The 19,813-nt window shown below is 33.7% G+C and overlaps 2 protein-coding genes across 5 annotated transcripts in view; one reads left to right on the top strand and one right to left on the bottom strand.

The window, feature by feature from the left end:
* Positions 1–58: 58 nt before the first annotated feature.
* asun (integrator complex subunit 13 asun) lies at positions 59–7,589 on the bottom strand. The gene is made up of 13 exons (XM_090104565.1): positions 7,257–7,589; positions 6,916–6,990; positions 6,412–6,557; positions 5,916–6,062; positions 5,403–5,493; positions 5,065–5,193; positions 4,680–4,790; positions 3,966–4,126; positions 3,551–3,694; positions 2,981–3,131; positions 2,506–2,648; positions 1,844–1,992; positions 59–937 (listed from the first exon to the last, which is right to left on the bottom strand). Exons 1-13 carry the CDS (start codon positions 7,470–7,472, stop codon positions 705–707), a joined length of 1,896 nt encoding a protein of 631 aa, XP_089960691.1. The 5' UTR covers positions 7,473–7,589; the 3' UTR covers positions 59–704.
* A 686-nt stretch (positions 7,590–8,275) lies between these two features.
* Positions 8,276–19,813, top strand: part of LOC149906429 (ubiquitin C-terminal hydrolase 7-like) — a 37,452-nt gene continuing 25,914 nt past the window's right edge. For 2 of the 4 annotated variants that reach the window (XM_090104558.1, XM_090104556.1), the window contains exons 1-17: positions 8,276–8,688; positions 8,767–8,896; positions 10,348–10,475; positions 10,839–11,170; positions 11,368–11,531; positions 11,939–12,056; positions 12,136–12,277; positions 12,528–12,702; positions 12,958–13,150; positions 13,785–13,938; positions 14,245–14,381; positions 14,533–14,629; positions 15,165–15,401; positions 17,019–17,292; positions 17,658–17,749; positions 18,740–18,897; positions 19,282–19,389. In XM_090104558.1, coding sequence (XP_089960684.1) covers positions 8,818–8,896; positions 10,348–10,475; positions 10,839–11,170; positions 11,368–11,531; positions 11,939–12,056; positions 12,136–12,277; positions 12,528–12,702; positions 12,958–13,150; positions 13,785–13,938; positions 14,245–14,381; positions 14,533–14,629; positions 15,165–15,401; positions 17,019–17,292; positions 17,658–17,749; positions 18,740–18,897; positions 19,282–19,389 — 2,588 coding nt within the window. In that variant the 5' untranslated portion in view covers positions 8,276–8,688; positions 8,767–8,817. The remainder of the gene's footprint in view (positions 8,689–8,766; positions 8,897–10,347; positions 10,476–10,838; positions 11,171–11,367; positions 11,532–11,938; positions 12,057–12,135; positions 12,278–12,527; positions 12,703–12,957; positions 13,151–13,784; positions 13,939–14,244; positions 14,382–14,532; positions 14,630–15,164; positions 15,402–17,018; positions 17,293–17,657; positions 17,750–18,739; positions 18,898–19,281; positions 19,390–19,813) is intronic. The other 2 variants (XM_090104559.1, XM_090104557.1) reach the window with 2 other exon arrangements.

Here is a 19,813-nt window from a genome sequence, read left to right as displayed (position 1 = left end):
AAGTAATGAAGTTTGTAAAATTAAAGTTGAACAGTCTAGATACAAAATAAGTGGGCACTAAAATTATAAAAATACATTATATTGACTTATTTTTAATAACAATTTATACAGTAGCCTTAACAATAAATAATACATTTGTTTGTATAAGAAGTTAAGTATTTCATAAAATTGTTATTATGAAGGAATTCATTACTATATTCCTAAGTTACACTTTATACTATACCAAATTACATAAAACCAGAGAAGTAATAAACATTTCATGATAAACGAGGGTTTCCATGTTTAAAATTTACCTTGAAAACTGGTATACGAAACCAATTTCTTTATCATCTATACTAATATTATAAACCTGAAGAGTTTGTTTGAACGCGCTAATCTCAGGAACTACTGGTCCGATTTGAAAAATTCTTTCGTTGTTGGATATCCCATTCATCGAGGAAGATTATAGGCTAAATATTATATCATCACGCTAAGATCAACAGGAGCGGAGCCACGCGGTTGTAACCGCGGAGCGCAGCTAGAGTTAAATATAAACAAATTTGCGTACACTTCATAGTTGCAAACTGTTTTCAATTAGAATCAGCAATGCGATCCAACCAAGAATAGGAACCTTTGACGTCTGCCAACCAAATTCTATCCATTCCATTAACCACCTATGACGTCACATCTCAACATGCCTATTCTTTCTTGGATCGCTTTCGCGACTAATTGGTAGTCTCTACGTCTTGCTGTAAGTGCTGGTACAAAGTAGCAACTCTATTCCCAGCGGCCATTCGTCCAGCGAAGTCAGGTCGTCTAGGTGGTCTGGGAGCTCCTAGTAACGCATCTAGGGCATTTCTAGGAGCCCATACATCGCTACTGTTCCCGTTGCCAGCTCCCACTGGTGATAGTGGGGAATCTGTTGTGGCTCGGATTACTGTTGCGCGTGATGATTCGCCTTGAAAAATTAAATGTTAAATTATTTGAAAGCATTACATACTTATTACTTAAATACTAATTAATGAAGTTATTTTTCTTGGTTAGTTTGAAATAGAAGTGGAGCAAGTGTTTTGACTAAAGATGGATGTTAATAAGCATAAAACTTAATGGTAAGTATTTCTTACATGAAACCTTTACTGAATCAATTACACGTGTAAATGTATATTTGACACTAAAACCACTGAACCGAACACGAAAACACGAGAGAAAGAAAACTTATCTCAACATATATTGAGCTATGTTGTATATAACATACAGCTGAACATCAAATTTTAAAAACATTGGCAATGCAAGGTTACTCAAATAATTATATGAATCAATCTTTATAAAAATCATTTGCCGTTTCCAGTAGAAAATTTTGATCTCGAAATATTAGTCAAGGGACATAAATTACAAGTAACGGAAAATATTTTTTCAACAATACATGTCATTCATAGGAAGTTCACCGGGTAATCCAGTATGAATATACAAATCCTTACTATGTAGTATTATACATCGGAGCGATTTTGTACAGTTACATTTTTTAGCAGTTAGAGAGTGAGGATACTTTTTACGTAGTGAAACATCTCGTACCCGATTTTTTTACCATGCGAGCAAAGGCTATAACTTAAAAAAATGTGTGCGTGTATTAGTTTACACACGTACGAAGTGAAACTTCTTTATGACCTTATTTTTAAAAAAATAATTTATACAACTTTACAGAAATACGTCGAATCACGCGTGGTAGGGATAAGAAAAAATGGCGCGTAACGGAAAACTGTCACGCGTAACGAAAAAATGTTACACAAAATTTTTTTCCAACCCCGATATAGAAGTTTCACTTCAATAACTACCATACAAATGAACAAAAACAACTAAATCTCACCGTCTGCACTATGGTTGTGCGACTTGCACTCGAGCAGCGTCCGCAGCAGCGCTCGGTGCGCGGGCGACGCGGAGTGCGCTCGGATCAACGCCTCAAGCTCGCCCCACACTTGCCGCCATTGTTCTTCGCGGCGACCGCTTGACTTCCCTCTAAATAAATATTTGAAATCTTAATATATATAAATCCCGTGTCACAATGTTTGTCCTCAATGGACTCCTAAACCACTTAACCGATTATAATAAAATTCGCACACCATGTGCAGTTCGATCCAACTTGAGAGATAGGATAGTTTTTATGAAAAAAAAACGTAAACATGTAGGTACCCCGGGCGAACCGCTAGTAAATAAATAAATATTTCAGGACAATTTTTCACACACAAATGAAGTTTATTTTTCCCTTTTTAGTTAAGTTCAATAAGATTCAGCACAAACCATAAACATATGTGAACATAAATTTTTTTTTATCAAATATGTAAACATTTAATCAGGAATATATTTTAACTTGACATTGTATTTCAAAAATATATACTTAATTTACAAGATTTAAGTGTTGCAGTGATAATATATTACTATCATAGATTACTTGTACCACTATATATTATATGAATTACAGAATAACAATTGATAAGATGAATTAGCTGTACAATTCTTTTACGTTAATACCTTAAGTTAGAAGGCAGTTGTGAAGCGGGGAACTCATGACGTGATTCCATTCCTAACAATGATAGCAACACCCCTCGACACGAGTCTACTTCTTCATCTGTGAGATTCTCTTGCACTACCAGTCTTGTTAGGGGATCCATTACCTGCAAAAAAAAAAAAAATTCCCAAATTATATGTTAGATTTTTTGTAGAAAAAAAATAATCACCATAATTATTTTCCTAAATTTTTTTTTGAACTGTTAAAAAGGATATTAATCTATGGAACGGTATAAGATAATTACTACATATTTTCAATGCAAACTGCTATTTCCTAATACATATTATTTTTTTAAATTAAAATCTGAAATACACTAAGCTGAAATTAAGAATAAAACTCACAATTATAATATTATTGAATCAAACAATTGAGTAATTAAAATAAAATGCAGCCAAAGAATAAACAGTAGGCTCACATAATACAATGTAGTACACTTACAGATCCCAAGTTAAATATGAGTGTAGATGAAATAGTCAACGGCCAATAAGTAGTATGCCGTTGTAATTTGCTTCGAGCGCGTGCGTTCGCGCCGCTACCTTTTAATGGATTCAGCTTGTTTTGTTGCATTAGCGCTCCGAATTCTTTTATCCTGCAAAAAATATCCGCATTGATGAAGCTTTTATTATTTAATGTTTTATAATGTATGATTGTAGTTATGGTCTTCTAGCCTAGTAAAATATTATAAGAACATGCACAACCAAGGTGGTAAAATGGCCACTCTACGGAAAAGCCACTTCCAGAAAAGTAAGAAATATCAAAATATATTATGTAACTTTCATAGAAACTAATCACAAATGTCTTAAGTTAAAATATTAATACATACTATTCCACACTAAATTGTATTCATATATAATTGTTTAATCTATTTTTTTACAGTAAGATAGTGACAAAATATTTACTTTTGTGACTATAGCATGTACAAAAAATATTTTATTATTCAATTATGCCCTAATCACAGGAGACCTATATCCCTCTATTAGAAACAAACAGCAGACTGCTAATTTTTACCTATAATCAGTAACTCGTCCTCCAGCGCCTTCCGACAAAGCGGGAGGATCGTCATACGGAGTCCTCCCTCCCAAAGCCCCTATCCATAGCTCCCCTCCTTGAGCCGCTAGCACGTGTGACGCGGATCTGCATCCACCTTTCCTTCTATAATGAAAAATAATGGGTCGTTGTAACGAGAATAATAATAAAAAAAGGTCAATTAGATTGCTATTCAATACATTTTTCCTTATTCGCTCATAAAGCCATAAAAGACTATCAGCAAGTAGTTGGTCAGTTTTAAATACCAAACTGTATATCATGTAAGAACTACAAATTAAAAACCTTTTTTCGTCACCTATCACAAATTTTAACAAGCAGACATTTTTCAACTACCCTCAATACTTAATATCGCTTCTCACATCCTACAAATACTTACTGAGGTACTTCCAGGGTAACAGATCGTCCGTTAAGCAGAAAGTTGACCAAGCACGCCGAAGGTCGCGAGGCCACATCCGCGGGGGTCACCCTCCACAGGGGGCCATTACAACCCCCCGCCCCGCCCTCCGCGCCGCGGGGGGTCCACCAGCGTAACACTACCTGTATATTAGTGAAAATAATCAAGTGAACGTGAGTGAACGACAGATGAAGAAATATAATATTACTAGCGGTCCGCCCCGGCTTCGCCCGTGGTACCTACATGTTTAAACTATGCTATCTCTCAAGTTGGATCGAACTGCACGTGGTGTGCGAATTTTATTATAATCGGTTAAGAGGTTTAGGAGTCCATTGAGGACAAACATTGTGACACGAGATTTATATATATATTAAGATGAACAAAATGCAAACTTCTCTTAACATTTTTACATTGCCTAAAAAAGGATAGAAGACATTTGTAAATTATAAAACAAGCCTAGTTTTATTTATGAATTCATACATTCTATAATAAATCAGTCAAAATCTGTTTATAAAGTAGGAAGATCCATGTAACAATGCATATTACTATAATACATTAAGAAGCATGATAGGTAAGCTGAAAGTAACTGCAAAGTGCAAACACTAAACTTAAAAACAAAAGTAACAAGTTACAATTAACACATTAGTTCTTAAATACAAGTACCTTTACTAATAAAGATATTGTAAATAAACTCACCGATTCGCTAGCTTCAGCCGCCGTTTGACTGGCTCGTAAGCCAGCATGCGCCTCCGCCGAATGAATTATTTCTACATCATAATTGGCACTCGAACTGGCGTTTTGCTCTTCCTGTATTGAGCAAAAAAAGTGCAATATTATAACAGAAACTAAGATGAACCAAAACATAATAATTTATAGAAAGGAAAATTTATGAAAATGGATTTTTTAAATGTTATCATGCATTCAGGGTAAGGGGAGCTCAGTGGAGAGAATGAATATAAAATTAAATTAGTCAGAATGAGAAGGTAAGATATTACAAAATAAATACTTCATGTGAAATACACAAAATGTGTGAAATGTATTTGTTATTGCCCATACACTCCATAACAATTAGGTACTTTACCTTCATAGGAATCCCAGTGACTGTAGTTGTAGCAAGCCTGTAATGAGGCAGTACTAGCCGTCCTAATAAATTAGCTAAGGCACTCGCTCGACAAACTATCACTTCTACTCCCATTAAACCTCCACCCATCTGCAATAGAGGTAAAACTATTAAAAACTTTACGTAAATGTAATCCAATATAATTACAGTTTTGACACTATTAAATAAGATATTAGATAAAAAATCAAGTTATACTTATTCAAACTGTCAAGGAGCTTTCTATTTTAAGCATTATTTGTATCTAATTTCGCTCTTAAGTATAGAAGATTTAAAATATAACAAAAATCTCTAAACAATACCTCTGCAAGTGGTTGGTTGTTAACTCTAGTTTCAGCCTTTTCTGGGGTTACATTAATTATGACTAAGTGACAATAGTGGACGACAAGAGGTCTGAAAAAAAAAATCAAACAACATAGTTGCAACAAGAAATATGAGTAATATTTCAGACAAAAAAACTTAATATAAATCACGGAAATTAAAACTAAAATAATATGTACCTATAATATGTAGTTACATATTTTCTAGTAATATGTTCACATGTATAATATACGTAAATTCGAATACGTGAGACAATTAATTTAGAATGTTAGAAACATTGTTTACGCGATATTTTGGGCGATACTAGGTACGTGCAATATGTATTCAGCATAATACAATATTATTTTATTGGTTACATGCCTCTGCAAAAGGAAATATAAAGGAGAAATATTCAAAACGTAATTCAATTCACAAAATTATAAAAAAAAAAATACTCTTTCCAATAGTATGCAATATTTTTCAAATACAGTCTTATTTTATATCAGATAACTTACTGTGTGCTTGTAGACGCATCTGTAGTAGTAGGTGGTTGTACTACTGATGCTTTTTTGTTTTGCTGCACCAGTGTGTTGAGAGCAATCTCAGCAAGACTTCTGATGGAGTCATCATCTCTTGCACTTGTTATACAAATTATACGGCCACTGAAATATGTGAATAGCATGTTATTGTGGTAGTGGGTAGCCTTTACAAAAACATAAAATAATAGTTTGGTAATGAAGGCAATATGACTTTAAAGAACTCACTCCACTTTTTAAAGGGACAGTATCATATAGTATTGCCTTATTGTTGTTTTTAGTTTAAAGTGTAACATTCTTATTCTCAAGTACAATACTTATCAAACAATAATTCTTCTATAAAAGAAATGGTCAATGGAATGTAATTAGATATAATTGTACATTAGTATGGACATATAATGACAATAGAATAGGTATGTTATAAAACTAGTTGTAAAAAAGTACATAATAATAATTTAATATCATGATTTCATACCGATTCTGAAAATGTCGCTCAGCAGGTGGTCTAGAAGCTTGTATGGGAGAGGCTTCACCAAGAGACTCGATTGCTGCACAGAGTCCCACTACATCCCCTCCTGCTCCCCTCCTCACTGGACCCACAAGGCATAGTCCATTTAAAATCTGTAATATTATTTTTGACCAATGACTTGTTTAGGTATTCCTGCCAAAACTGTTTCCATGCTCTTAAATTGCTTTGTAAAACCAGTATTACATTTACTATTTTTATACATAAAAATAAAATACAAAGAGATATGTTACTTACTGGAATAAAATACTATTTTTGTACATGTAGTGATAAATAGAGGTAACAAGTAAAATGTAGGTAACTCTTTTATTGACCACCACTCTTTTATTAACCCATTGAGCCCCGAACGGCCCGATCGGTCCACAACACAATAGGTTTTCTATTGTGTCTGTAATTCCGAGGCCTGAGTTATTAAATTATAGTTTCTCCAAAAGTAAAAACATAGCTACTTACATGTGTCAAGTTTTGTTGTGTCACTGCCCAGGTATTCAAAATATGTGCTGCAGCATCACTTACAACAAATCTGACCTGTAAAATATTCAATTAAATTGTTTGAGCTTTTGCACAAGTGTTATATTTGAAGCTTCCCAGCATTAAAATATTAATAGTAGTAGTAACTAGTCTATTTTACTTTTAACTCAATCAATAATTGATTGAGAATTATTAATATATGCATAAACCAGTTTACTGTAACCTATATATCAACCACAATCAGCTTTAATAGAATGTAAAATTTAAATATCTCAATTATTATCATTGAAGGCTATTATAACCTCTTAAACAAATTTACAAACCAATTTTCCTTCAGGAAATAAATCCCAAACGATACGACAGTACTCAACTGCAGCTTCTACGCTACAAGTCCATAACGATTTACAAATAGGAGGCAAGGGGACATATCCAGGACCCCGGCTTTTCGTTACATCAAAGTCTATAGGATTATCAGAAGAAATACCGAAATACGGAGTATGATCCAAAACAAAAATAGTCTTGTGGTTTGTAGGAAACATATTAAACACTATTTTTGATGATCATACAATTATTTTTATAATATTTTTTTTAAATATTAAAATAAAGTTTAATTATTTATTTGTTTACTTTCACGTTAGCTTGAATTGTTGACAGTTGACATAATTACGTGACAACTGACAATCACAGCCACAGGATATGCCAAAATATTTTTTATGATAAATTCATTCAAAATGTACTTGTAGTTACTCTGTGGTAATCGTACATATTCGTGGTCCGTGGTACATTCATGATTCATTATCGTTCGATTCCGAGGTTCGATTTCCACTAGCGCAGTAGAGATATTAATTAAGCAATTTAGTTTATTGAATAGTTTGGATTGGTTTGGGTATTTAACAAAAACGTAATTTACAGCCAATGAATCATAATATATTAAAAAAACTATCGATAACTATTTAAAATCATAAATAAAATTGTGTTCGGTTCATGTGTAAAATAAACTTTTCATTAATTTGTCATCCCTCAGTTTTTGTTTAAATAGTTCAAGCAAATTAACGTTGCAAAATTCAAGGCAAAAATTGTTTTCTATTTAGAAAAATAATTAATTTAATTTTATTTATATACATAATGCGATTGAGATATATTTTATGTTTGAGAGGCTAAAGCTGCAAAAAAGATAAATAATTAAAAATGGTAAAAGACTTACAACAATATTTACAATAAATATTTCCATTTTTCTCTTAATAGGAGATTTTGAAAAGATTTTTAAATAAAAAAATAATACAAAATCCGGTGACCGGTTGCAAAAACCGTAATTTACACAGATGTGACATCACTACAGTGAATGTGAGAGAATGATAAAATGGTGCATTCGTCGATCAAACCGGGCCACACATTTGAAGCTAGAAATTAAATTAGACATCCACCATTTTGTTTATTTTCACGAAATCACTTCATGAGTAATATACAACGGTGAAATTGCGTTCTTTATCGTGTGCATACGTGATTGAGTAAATCTGGCAATGATTATTAAATTAGGAATGTGCTATTAGCGTATACTGCCATCGAGCCCTTGTGTTGAAAATTGCAGACATCGGCCGCGCCGCTAGTAAACATTCTTTGAAAATTAACATCCTAACTTCAAAGAAAAATAAAAGCCAGGGTGCGCAAAATAATCGTGTCGATGAGAAAGGTCCGTTGAAATTCGTTCAGCGCCTTTTTAGTAAGTCTAAAGGGAGCGATCCCCTAGCGTTCAAGGTAGGTGAAGTGGCAATTTTATGTGAGTTGTGTGACTGGTTATAGGATATGTTGTTCTACAGTGATAATTTTACCTAGGAAATCTCGAAGAGTAGTGGGCGACAGTCCCCGGTGGCGCGCCCGGCTAACATGAATCACACGCCTGCACCTGACAGGCAGCAGCACGACCCTAATGTGAACCAGGTTGAAGAAATGGAGACTCAAGAAGGTCGGTTAATTAATCGTCTTATATAAATAGTACATGTGACACCAATATTTTGATCAATACATCACGTAAATATGTGATTGGGTAGTTTTTACTTCTGTACTTGCAGTGTTGTTTCATTCATTATAATTATAGAAATTAATGTGCTCTCATAATACATAATTGAATTTTGCTGTTAGTTAATTCTGTATTGAAGTTCTTTACATAACCTCAATCGAAAATTAAGTGTCATCCTTTTGTAATGTCAGTGTATCAGTTCTTCTATTGATTTTACCATATGATGATAATTATCATCTGAGTGTTGATACTCCACAGTTGTAGATTGATTCCAATAATTACAGCACAAAAGCAATTGTGTACCATAACAAAGAATTGTTTTGCCAAATTGTCAAAGTCTAAAATTAGAATTCTTTGTTGTGTTATTTTCTTATCACATTACCTGCAATAACTGTTACTACAGTACTATGGAATAATAAAAAACTCTTCAGCACAGGTAAAAATAACTGTCATATCATATTTTATGAAAACAGTGTACAGTGATCATATACCTTTTATCAATTATTAAAATTAAACATTTCAATCAATTAACAGGAGCATCAAAGTTTATAATCCATGCATCAATCCATATCTCAAATAGGTATCTCATTGAAATTTCATAAATAAGGGCTTAAATTAAATAAAAACATCATAGATAAAACATGAGCAGCTGATAAAGAGTCACATGTTTGTTTTATTGAATTTGATACAAATGATTCAGTATAATGTTCACATCCAGTTGAATATTAGAAAAATATTCATATAATTGTATATTAAAGATAATATTGTTTTATAAATATGGTTTAGTAAAATGTTGTAGTGAAAAAGTGAAATAAATTACTGGTATGAAATGCAGTGCAAACTATTTTTTTATATACTTTAATGTAAGTTGTTTTAATGGTGTTTTACATATAAACTATTAATTTTTATTGAGCTTTCTGTGTACGAAAATTTATCTTTCAATTAAATGCTTACATAGCAGCAGAGATTTTGTATTCTTAATTTTATCTTTGAATTGTAATTGGGGATTCAATTGTATCTTATGACCATATAATATGTATTAGAGAAAGTAGTAGGTACCAATATGCAGTTTGATAAAATTACTTGAATTTTAAATTCATTTTGTTAGGTCTATCTATCTACTTACTACGGAACCAACTGTAAATGAAAAAAAAAAAAGAAATTCTTGAATATCTGTATTTATAATTATTTAACATCTGGTAAATTGGCCACTTTTTTATTTTTAAATAGGACTTGTCACTAATCAATATGTCATAAAAATAAAAAAATACTGTCAGACTAATAGAAGTTAATAAGATATAATATACTCATTCCTTTAATAAGTAAATAATACTATAATGTGTGTTTTTTATCAACTAAAGTGCAAGCAAAATGAATAATGTGCATTTTATTTGCAGTGGAAACTGTAGAAACCGCTATAGAGAAAACCTGGGACGATGATCTTGTAAGAGGTCGAATTACTCCCAACGGAGGTGTTGTCATGACTGATGTTATGAAGAACCAAGAGACTACTTCTGAAATGCCTGTAAATATAATTTTGTTTTCTTTAAAATAAATTAAACATTGAATATATTTTATTTTCTTATGTGCATTCTTAATCATATTCACTTTTTTATAATAAATAAAATTGGATCCTTGTTATGATCAAATCAATGTTGAGGCTTTAATTAGCTGTTCTTGTTAAAAAATTTTTTTACACTTTATGTATTTTATCTTTTTGTGGGTATTGACCTCAAAATTAACATATGTAGAGATTAATATGTGAGATTCCGCCATCTCTAAGATTAAGATAACGTATCTCATGTGAGGCTCCAGTTGAAGAAAAAAAAATTGAAATGATTAAATACAAAATATGAAAAAATGTTTTATCCAACTTTTTTTTTTACAGCAACTTGCGTGCGTCGACGCCGAAATGGAGGATGACGAGGCGAGATCAGAAGCGACTTTCCGCTTCACAGTGCACAACTTTAAAAATCTCAAGGACTCTGTTCTATCACCTCCTTGCTATGTTCGCAATTTGCCGTGGAAGATCATGGTTATGCCTAGACAGGCACCTTCAGCTGATCGACAACAGCAGAAGTCTCTGGGTTTCTTCTTGCAGTGTAATGGGGAGAGTGAGTCGTCAAGCTGGTCGTGCTATGCTATGGCCGAGTTGAGACTCATCTCTCACAAGCCAGACACTGAACCGTTTCATAGAAAGATTCAGCATTTATTTTATAGGTGAGTTCATGTCCTTTAATAAATTATAACTAGGTTATGAATTTCATCTCATTTCATTTCATTTCATTAGTGTTTTGCTAATATTATTTACAGGTTTTGATTTCACATTCTTGACTTTATAGTATAAGATCGCCTATTACAAATGTTAATCAAAATCATAGTGTTATTTTTGGCCAATGTTAGTGTTTTATTTTCAGTAAGGAAAACGATTGGGGTTTCTCTCACTTCATGGGTTGGAATGATGTGTTAGACCCCGAAAAAGGATATCTCAAAGAGGATGCAATTACATTGGAAGTTCATGTCACTGCTGAAGCACCACATGGTGTGTCTTGGGACTCCAAGAAACACACTGGTTATGTTGGTATGTAATTATTTTTTCTACTTCTTTTTAGGCCATATTTTCATGTTTGATTTAAAGCTAGTATTACTACACTTAGAAATTATAGACTAACGGCGTTGTAACAAGATTTATTCATTTTATTATTAACTTGACGTTTCGCACATTGTGCAAGCAATATTTCGATTTGTTAATAAATTGCATTTGAAATCTGTTATTTTCTAAATAATAAATAGGTTACATATTATAATACGCAATTCTTTTTACTGTATTCAAAGCTTATTCTATATTGTATTATGAAGGAAATAAACGATTTTTATTTTATTTATATTTAATAATTAATAATTGCACTGTGCAAGAAGATACAATATTTTTTTAATGTAACAGGCAAATAAAACAAAATGGGTGAACTTGTAATGTTCTTCTTTTAGGTTTGAAGAATCAAGGTGCAACGTGTTATATGAATTCTCTTTTACAAACATTATACTTTACTAATCAGTTACGGAAGGCTGTTTACAAAATGCCCACAGAATCTGACGATAGTACAAGGTGAGATATACTGAAATGAACAATATTTCCTATACTATGATTACTCAAAGTACATTTTAATGAATTTATTTTTTCTTAGGTCTGTGGCATTGGCACTCCAGCGAGTATTCTATGAATTACAATTCTCCGATAAACCAGTTGGTACAAAGAAACTAACAAAGAGTTTTGGATGGGAAACTCTTGATTCTTTTATGCAGCATGATGTTCAAGAATTTTTGAGGGTATGTTAACTTTAGCAGTTATAAGACAATTTTTTAGCTTCGAGTGTAAAGTTGAGGTCCTTTTTTATGAATAGATTTTTAGAGAAGTTATAACTTGACGAAAACTTACTAATATTCCAGACAATTAAGTATTCAATTTTCGCCAGTATACTCCTCAAATTATCATTAATAAATCCTTGAATTAAAACCTTATATACCTAAAAAATAGTTAATAGTTAAATCTAGTTTCTTTATTTTCCTACCATTTTAGGTATTATTGGATAAACTGGAAAGCAAAATGAAGGGCACATGCGTGGAGGGCACCGTGCCGCGGCTCTTCGAGGGCAAAATGACGTCTTATATCAAATGCAAGAATGTTAATGTGTCCAGTACAAGAGTTGAGACGTTCTATGATATTCAACTCAATATTAAAGGGAAGAAAAATAGTGAGTATATATTTGTGACCATCAAAGTAAATGATGTAATGTTTTATATGCTGTTTGATATATTATTCCAATAAAAAAGTAGATTAACATAGATAGCAACTATGTAACAAAAATAACTTTTTTATATGTATTTTGTGTTACTTATACACAGTTCACACCTTGATTACAATTGATTAAAGCTCATAAAAAATTTAATACCTACATAATATTACATAGTACATATATTGTAATTTAACACATACATTTTCTATACAGTCGACGAATCGTTCAAAGACTACATAAGTACAGAGACGCTAGATGGCGAGAACAAGTACGACGCGGGTGAGCACGGCCTCCAGGAGGCTGAGAAGGGAGTGATCTTTGCGTCGTTCCCTCCCGTACTACATTTACACCTCATGAGGTTCCAGTACGACCCGATCACTGATAGTTCAGTCAAATTTAACGATAGGTATGTGATAATCGTTTTCTTGTAATTGTTTTATGTATGCTGTCTTGTTTTTTATATATTATAAATCGGAAGATTTTGTTTGTTTAGTAACTGTCGATATTTACAGGAATTGCTGATTCTATCATCTAGTAACTACTTCTAGTCATATCAATAGCAATATGTATTGCATTTTAAGTGAACCGAAATGCACATACTCTCTAAAATAAAGTCTAACTTTTGAATATAAAAATTATTCCAGTATGCCCCTTAATAAAATAAATGCGTAATTTTAGTACAATTCAATATTTCAAAATAAATTATGAATATAATAAATACGATAAAGTTATTTCCCAATTAAAAAAGGATCCTTATATCATAATATAATTTAATACACACATAAACATTTATTTATTCAGTTAGCCTTCTTCTAGAAGCACTTTTAATTCGTCATAATATCATGTTTTTACTATTAAAGTGAAACTTTTATTACATCGTCTCAAACTTTTTGGTCTGTGTAGCGCATGTCGCGTGGCGGTCGAACCGTACGATAATTATCGTACAAATACGATAATTTTGTGCCTAAGTTTCACTTTACCGTGGTTTCATAAAACCACACATTTTTATTTTCTACAATAATGTAACAAACAACTTGTAGGTTCGAATTCTACGAGCACATCAACCTGGACGCGTACCTACAAGAGAAGCCGGAGACCCCGGCGGACTACACGCTGCACGCGGTGTTGGTTCACTCGGGGGACAACCACGGGGGACACTATGTGGTGTTTATAAACCCTAAGGGAGACGGCAAGGTGATTTGCATTATATGGCAGTATGGTTTGATTGTTTGTGCTTTATTGTTTTGGTTATGAATTTACTCAATTAGTACTATATATTGATGTGTGAAACTTGATACTTACTGGAGATTTTCTAGAGACTTGTTAGCTTGTTGACTTGTAGAAGTTTTATTTGTAATATCTTTATTCATACTAAGGATGCTCTAGATCTAGATATTTGTAAAAAAAATGTTATTTATTCATATCAAAAACATTAATAGACATTTTATGAACAGAAAACTGTAATATGTATGTAATGTGATTTCTTTTTGACTATTGCAGTGGTGTAAGTTCGACGACGACGTTGTATCACGCTGCACGAAACAGGAAGCTATCGAATACAATTACGGTGGACATGACGAGGACATGGCTCTCACAGTTAGACATTGCACTAATGCTTATATGTTGGTGTATATTAGGTGCGAAATATTTTGGACTAATGTTATGAAAGTTTACTTATATTAGAAAATAGATGAATGCTCTGAAAACTTGTCTTAAGTATACTTTATCATTTAAAAATTAATATTTACTAATGAAAAGGAGTGTATTATTATTTTATTATGTTTTTAGGGATTCACAATTAAAGACAGTGCTCCAAGAAGTAGCACAAGTAGACATACCAACAGAACTTAGTGAGAGATTGGCTGAAGAGAAGAGAATTGAAACGGTAAACATTTCATAACGTAAATAAAACTTAGTATGATTCAAAAGGAATTAAAACATTACTTTCAATTTATGCGTTTCGGTGTCGAAGTGGAGCGTTAGACGCACTGTGTACAGACACTGTACAGGGGACGGACGATCCTCACGCGCCTCAGCCTTAGCGCAGGGACACGAAACGCATAAATTGAAAGCGCCCTAAGTACAATAAAATGTTTTTTTTATATAATCTTGATGTGTGTTATGTGACAAGGCAAATATATATTTAAAAAAGACGGCACTCCGAGAGTGCCGGCAGAAGTGAAAACTTGATTATTAACGTTCAGCATGCTTGATATTTTGGAATGTTATCCGTCTAACGCATGGAATATAAGGGCTAAAAAAAAAATCCGTCTTACGCTTTCTCGATCAGGCCACGTGTCCTGACGCGAGTTTAAGATTTTATACCTAACGCCGCTAAAGAAGTTTTCACTTCAAAAATGAACAATGCAATAATTAAATACTTATAAATGTAACATTAAACAAATCCTCTATCCACGCAGATCCGTCGCAAGGAGCGCAACGAGGCGCACCTGTACATGAACGTGAACGTTGTGCTGGAGGAAGCGTTCGACGGTCACCAAGGCAACGACCTGTACGACCCCGAGCGGGCGCACTACCGCGTGTTCCGCGTGCGCAAGCAGGCCACCGTCGCGGAGCTCATGGACATGCTCGCGGAGAACTTCCGCTACCCGCAGAAGCACTTGCGCCCGTGGCCGTTTAGTGCGCGCTCTAACCAGGTATAGATATATTATTATGTATATCTTGATGGTGAAGTACTGCTGTTTAGTGGCCACACTAATCGTAAATGGAGAACTCGTTCTACTGAGAATGAGAGAATCCTTCTACCAAAAATTATATCCTTTATGAAACATTTTGATAAAGTAAAATTTTAGTAAATGTAGTAAATTTAGTAAATGATTTTATTGATTTCATTTAAAAAAAATAAGCTATGTTCCCTGAAATCAAGCACACCGCCCGTTCTATTGCTGATTGTATAAAAAACAAATATAAGGTGTATAAACAAACTTAGCTATCACTGCTATTTTAAATGTGGTCATATCTACAACCAGAGGCGGCTCGTGACAAAATTTTATGGGTGTTCACTTGAAATAAAACACTGAAAATGGTGTAAATCAGTACAATTTATTAAAAAAAATATATGTACCTATATAGATTCCGGGATTCAGGGATTCCGAAGACTCATCATAAAGCAAATTGAAATGCACCACAAAATACGACACAATCTATTAACCTTCGTAAAATATGTCTGTTTTCATCGACACGGTCATTGAACTCGCGTATTGACTTTCGGTACCTACGCGGAATCTAGTGCTTTACGAATGTCTTGTCGTCCGATAGACGCCAATTGCAGTTCATTCAACAAATGGTACCGAGATTGTGAATGTTTTTTCATCTTGATTGAAAGATGAGCTTAGTCGTCAACGCCCGTTTCAGTCTAAGCACTCTCACCTCCGCCGGCCGCGCCCGCTTTAAATAAAAGACACGGAAAACAAAATAGTTTGTTGCTTTCATCACAACCACACAACCACGGTGTTTTCATATATTGTTCAGATTTACACACGCGTATATGTTTCCGTTTTTGTCGTACATTTTTGCGTAAGATCAAGTTCAGGCCGTGGCGGTCCCTTATTAGCTTTACATTCAAGCCGAATTTGTAACGTTTTATCACACTTTTTAATGAACGCCACATTATAATTATTGTTCATTTTAACACTCACAAGTAATACTGATAACTACAGGCTATTTCAACACGTATTTTATAATTTTAATTAGAAAATTGCATGAATCGCGCGCGTGCATTGAAGTTGACTCGAGTGTTTGTTTATACATATAACATAATATTATAGAAGTGGAAACTGGAAACTGGCAACGTCGCGCCGCGCGCGCAATCGCTGTCCTGCCGGCCGGTAAAAACGAACCGGCAACGTTTGCGGGTGCGGCGCTCCGAATTTTGCTACTTTTCCATAGAAAATCTTTTGTTTCACGCGCAGGGCTCTGGCAAAACCCTCTCTTTCACTCCTATTGGATTTCGTATTAGGAAATGTACTAAATCTTTTTTCATTGGAGCGCAATCGTGAGCGCTCCGCTTCGCGCGTTACATAATACAGTAGGTATTATACAGGTGTACCGTGTATGGGATGATGGAATGATGGATATATTCATTGGTATTAACAGTAGTTTTAAAGATTACGATTGATTTTAAATAGTAATAATTCATGTTAATAATTAAATTAAGGAGTATGATTTTATTATAATTATTTATGGGAGTTCACTGCACCAGCGCTCCTTAGGGCGAGCCGCCTCTGTCTACAACTTATCGTATTTATTTCCAGACATGCAGACCAACATGCCTCGACGTTGTCAACGATCAGAACAAGACAATAGCGGACATATCGGAGAACATGAACCCATGGAATATATTCCTGGAAATGCTTCCACCAGATTCCGGATTTGCCGCACTACCTCCCTTCGATAAGGACAATGATGTTGTCCTGTTCTTTAAGTACTATGATCCGAAGCAAAAGCGTATACACTACTGCGGCCACCATTACTTGCCGATCGCGAGTAAACCGGCTGATCTCATACCAATACTCAATAAGCGTGCAGGTGAGGAATGTTTTATACGTGTCTTAGTTACGTGTAAAAGGATACTTTTAACTGCAGTGCTACGCTCTTGTTGGTCTTAGCGAGATAATATATAGCCTTCCTCAATGAATGGGCTGTCTAACACTGAATAACCGAATTTTTCAAATCGGACCAGTAGTTCCCGAGATTAGCGCGTTGAAACAAACAAACAAATAAACTCTTCAGCTTTATAAATAGCATAGATTTATTGATGTTCCGAAAAATATTACATTGCCATATAGAGATGAAATATTGACTAAATAAATTTAGATTAAAATATGGTACTAGCATTATTCGTGATTTTGTGTTCTTTTATTCATTTTTAAAATACATATTTTTTGTTGCAGGATTCCCTCCCGACACGCCGCTAGTTTTGTACGAAGAGATTAAACCAGACTTCGTTGAGAAGATAAACAATTACAATGATCCACTCGAGAAGGTATTATTTATCAGTTTTTCCCCGTCAGACCCTTACTAGTTTTAGACATTAAATATATAAGTGTTAATATATTATAAGTGTTGAATGTGAATCATTGAAAACATAATATAACTCTTGATTGTCATATTCAATTATTGAGAGACAAAGTATTTTTACAATCAATATTAGTAAATTTCAGTATTTAGTATGTTATGAATCCATATTATTGAATATTTGTCGTTTTGTAAACGTTTATTTTAATCTATTTTACATGTTTATTAACTTGTAATATTTTTTTATTAAATTAACTGCTCTTTCAAATAATAACTTAAGCTGCTTGATGTTTAAGGTATGGTATTTAAAGTTTTTATACTTATTGTTTATTATAGTATTAATTATTTCCTATTTCCTACCTTCATTAAAAATAATTGATATTATTATTTATTAATTTAATGTATTTTGATATTTATTATATGTGATTATAAAACTTGATTAGAAAGTAAGATCATCAAGACTCATCTAAGAATTATGTTTGATAACCAAATTGTAATTAAGCAGTTCATAATGTGAAAAATACAACTCAATTTTTTTCTTGTGAATTTATTAACTGCTATTTTAATAGTCTGATATAGAGAACGCTCAAAAACTACCTGTATCGATCTTACAATATCGTACCACTCATTATAGTAAGTGGGCGGGCTGTTCTCTAAATACTTGCTCCCCATTGGCCAAATAATTGTATCGGAACGAGCTATCCGCCATCCTATTGGTCGAAACGTTGTCGCGGGCTCTCTGCTATTGGCGGCATCTATACGCACTTATCAGTCGAAATGTCGCGGGCTATCCGCTATCCCATTGGTCAATCATTATTATGACGCGATCTATCCGAGCTCCCATTGGTCAATCATTATCAAGTCGCGATCAATCCGCGCTCCCATTGGTCGACAACCCGAGCGGCGGCTGGCGCACGCGCCCGCCACCCCTCGGGTTGAGTCGTGTGCACGCGGCCAGGTATTGGACGAGCTGATGGACGGTGACATCATCGTGTTCGAGCGCGCGGACAACCGGCACGAGGAGCTCGAGCTGCCCACGTGCCAGGACTACTTCAAGTACATATTCTACAAGGTGGAGGTGCAGTTTGTTGATAAAACGGTGCCGAATGATCCCGGGTGAGTATTGTAACTTAGTACAGTATGGTTAGAATTAATTTTTGGATTCTAAGATTAAGCTAAGCATATTTTAATTACTGCTACTGGTAGAGATATAAGTTATCTATTATATTCATTATGTAATACATACATAATAATATTTAATCTAGTACTAGAGGTAGTTCTAATCTTTCTGTTGACGATTGATATTTATAATAAAAATAGAGAACTATTTAGATAAACAAATATATATCAATGATGAAGCAGGTCTTAAAGTTAATGACGCACAAATCCAATTCAAAGATGTCTGATAAACCACTATAAACAAAATGAGCTTGCATTTGCTTCATTGAAATGTTAACACAAATAACACAAACATGCTCATAAGTGTAATTTATATTGCAGTTTCACAATGGAGCTATCGATGCAGATGCGCTACGACCAGATGGCGCGTGCGGTCGGACAGCGGCTCAACGTTGACCCGTATTTAATACAGTTCTTCAAGTGTCAGAAGTGAGTCGATGTGTTTTTATACCCTTAACTAATGCTATGTTATTTTTATTAATTCTTTATTGGTGTTTATGCAGGACATTCTTGTTTTCATTCTATATTGAAATTTAATTAATGTTGTTCAATTTGCATGCATTTGACAGGCTTTCTAAATAAATAATTGTGTGCTATAAATCATTTCTTTAAGGCTGCAGTCTAGCAAAATTGCGTTTTCAACAAGTTATTTGACAATTTTTTCCCGGCTAATGAAATGATAAACTGAATTTTTTTTTCTTGTTTATCAATTAGTGTTATATACGCAATGCGCGTGAATTTTTTCACATTTGTAAAGTTACTTTATGTTACCTTAATCAGGCCTTCAAGATAAGTCTCTTTCCCCCAAAGACATTTCGAGCTAAGTTTGTGCACTCACTACGTTGCAACCGAT

Source organism: Colias eurytheme, chromosome 8 (genome assembly GCF_061535395.1).
Source record: "Colias eurytheme isolate Ceu_HAF_F1 chromosome 8, ilColEury1 Martin Lab GWU primary, whole genome shotgun sequence".
Taxonomy (NCBI): domain Eukaryota; kingdom Metazoa; phylum Arthropoda; class Insecta; order Lepidoptera; family Pieridae; genus Colias; species Colias eurytheme.
Note: the sequence above shows the minus strand (reverse complement) of the source record. Positions and strands in the feature narration are given on the sequence as shown.

Excerpts from the sequence above, each read along its gene's own strand:
- asun (XM_090104565.1), bottom strand. The coding sequence starts at position 7,472 with ATGTTTCCTACAAACCACAAGACTATTTTTGTTTTGGATCATACTCCG. Across the intron at positions 6,558-6,915 it reads CACAACAAAACTTGACACAT|ATTTTAAATGGACTATGCCT; the intron begins GTAAGTAGCTAT and ends ATAATATTACAG. Across the intron at positions 4,791-5,064 it reads TCACTGGGATTCCTATGAAG|GAAGAGCAAAACGCCAGTTC; the intron begins GTAAAGTACCTA and ends TGCTCAATACAG.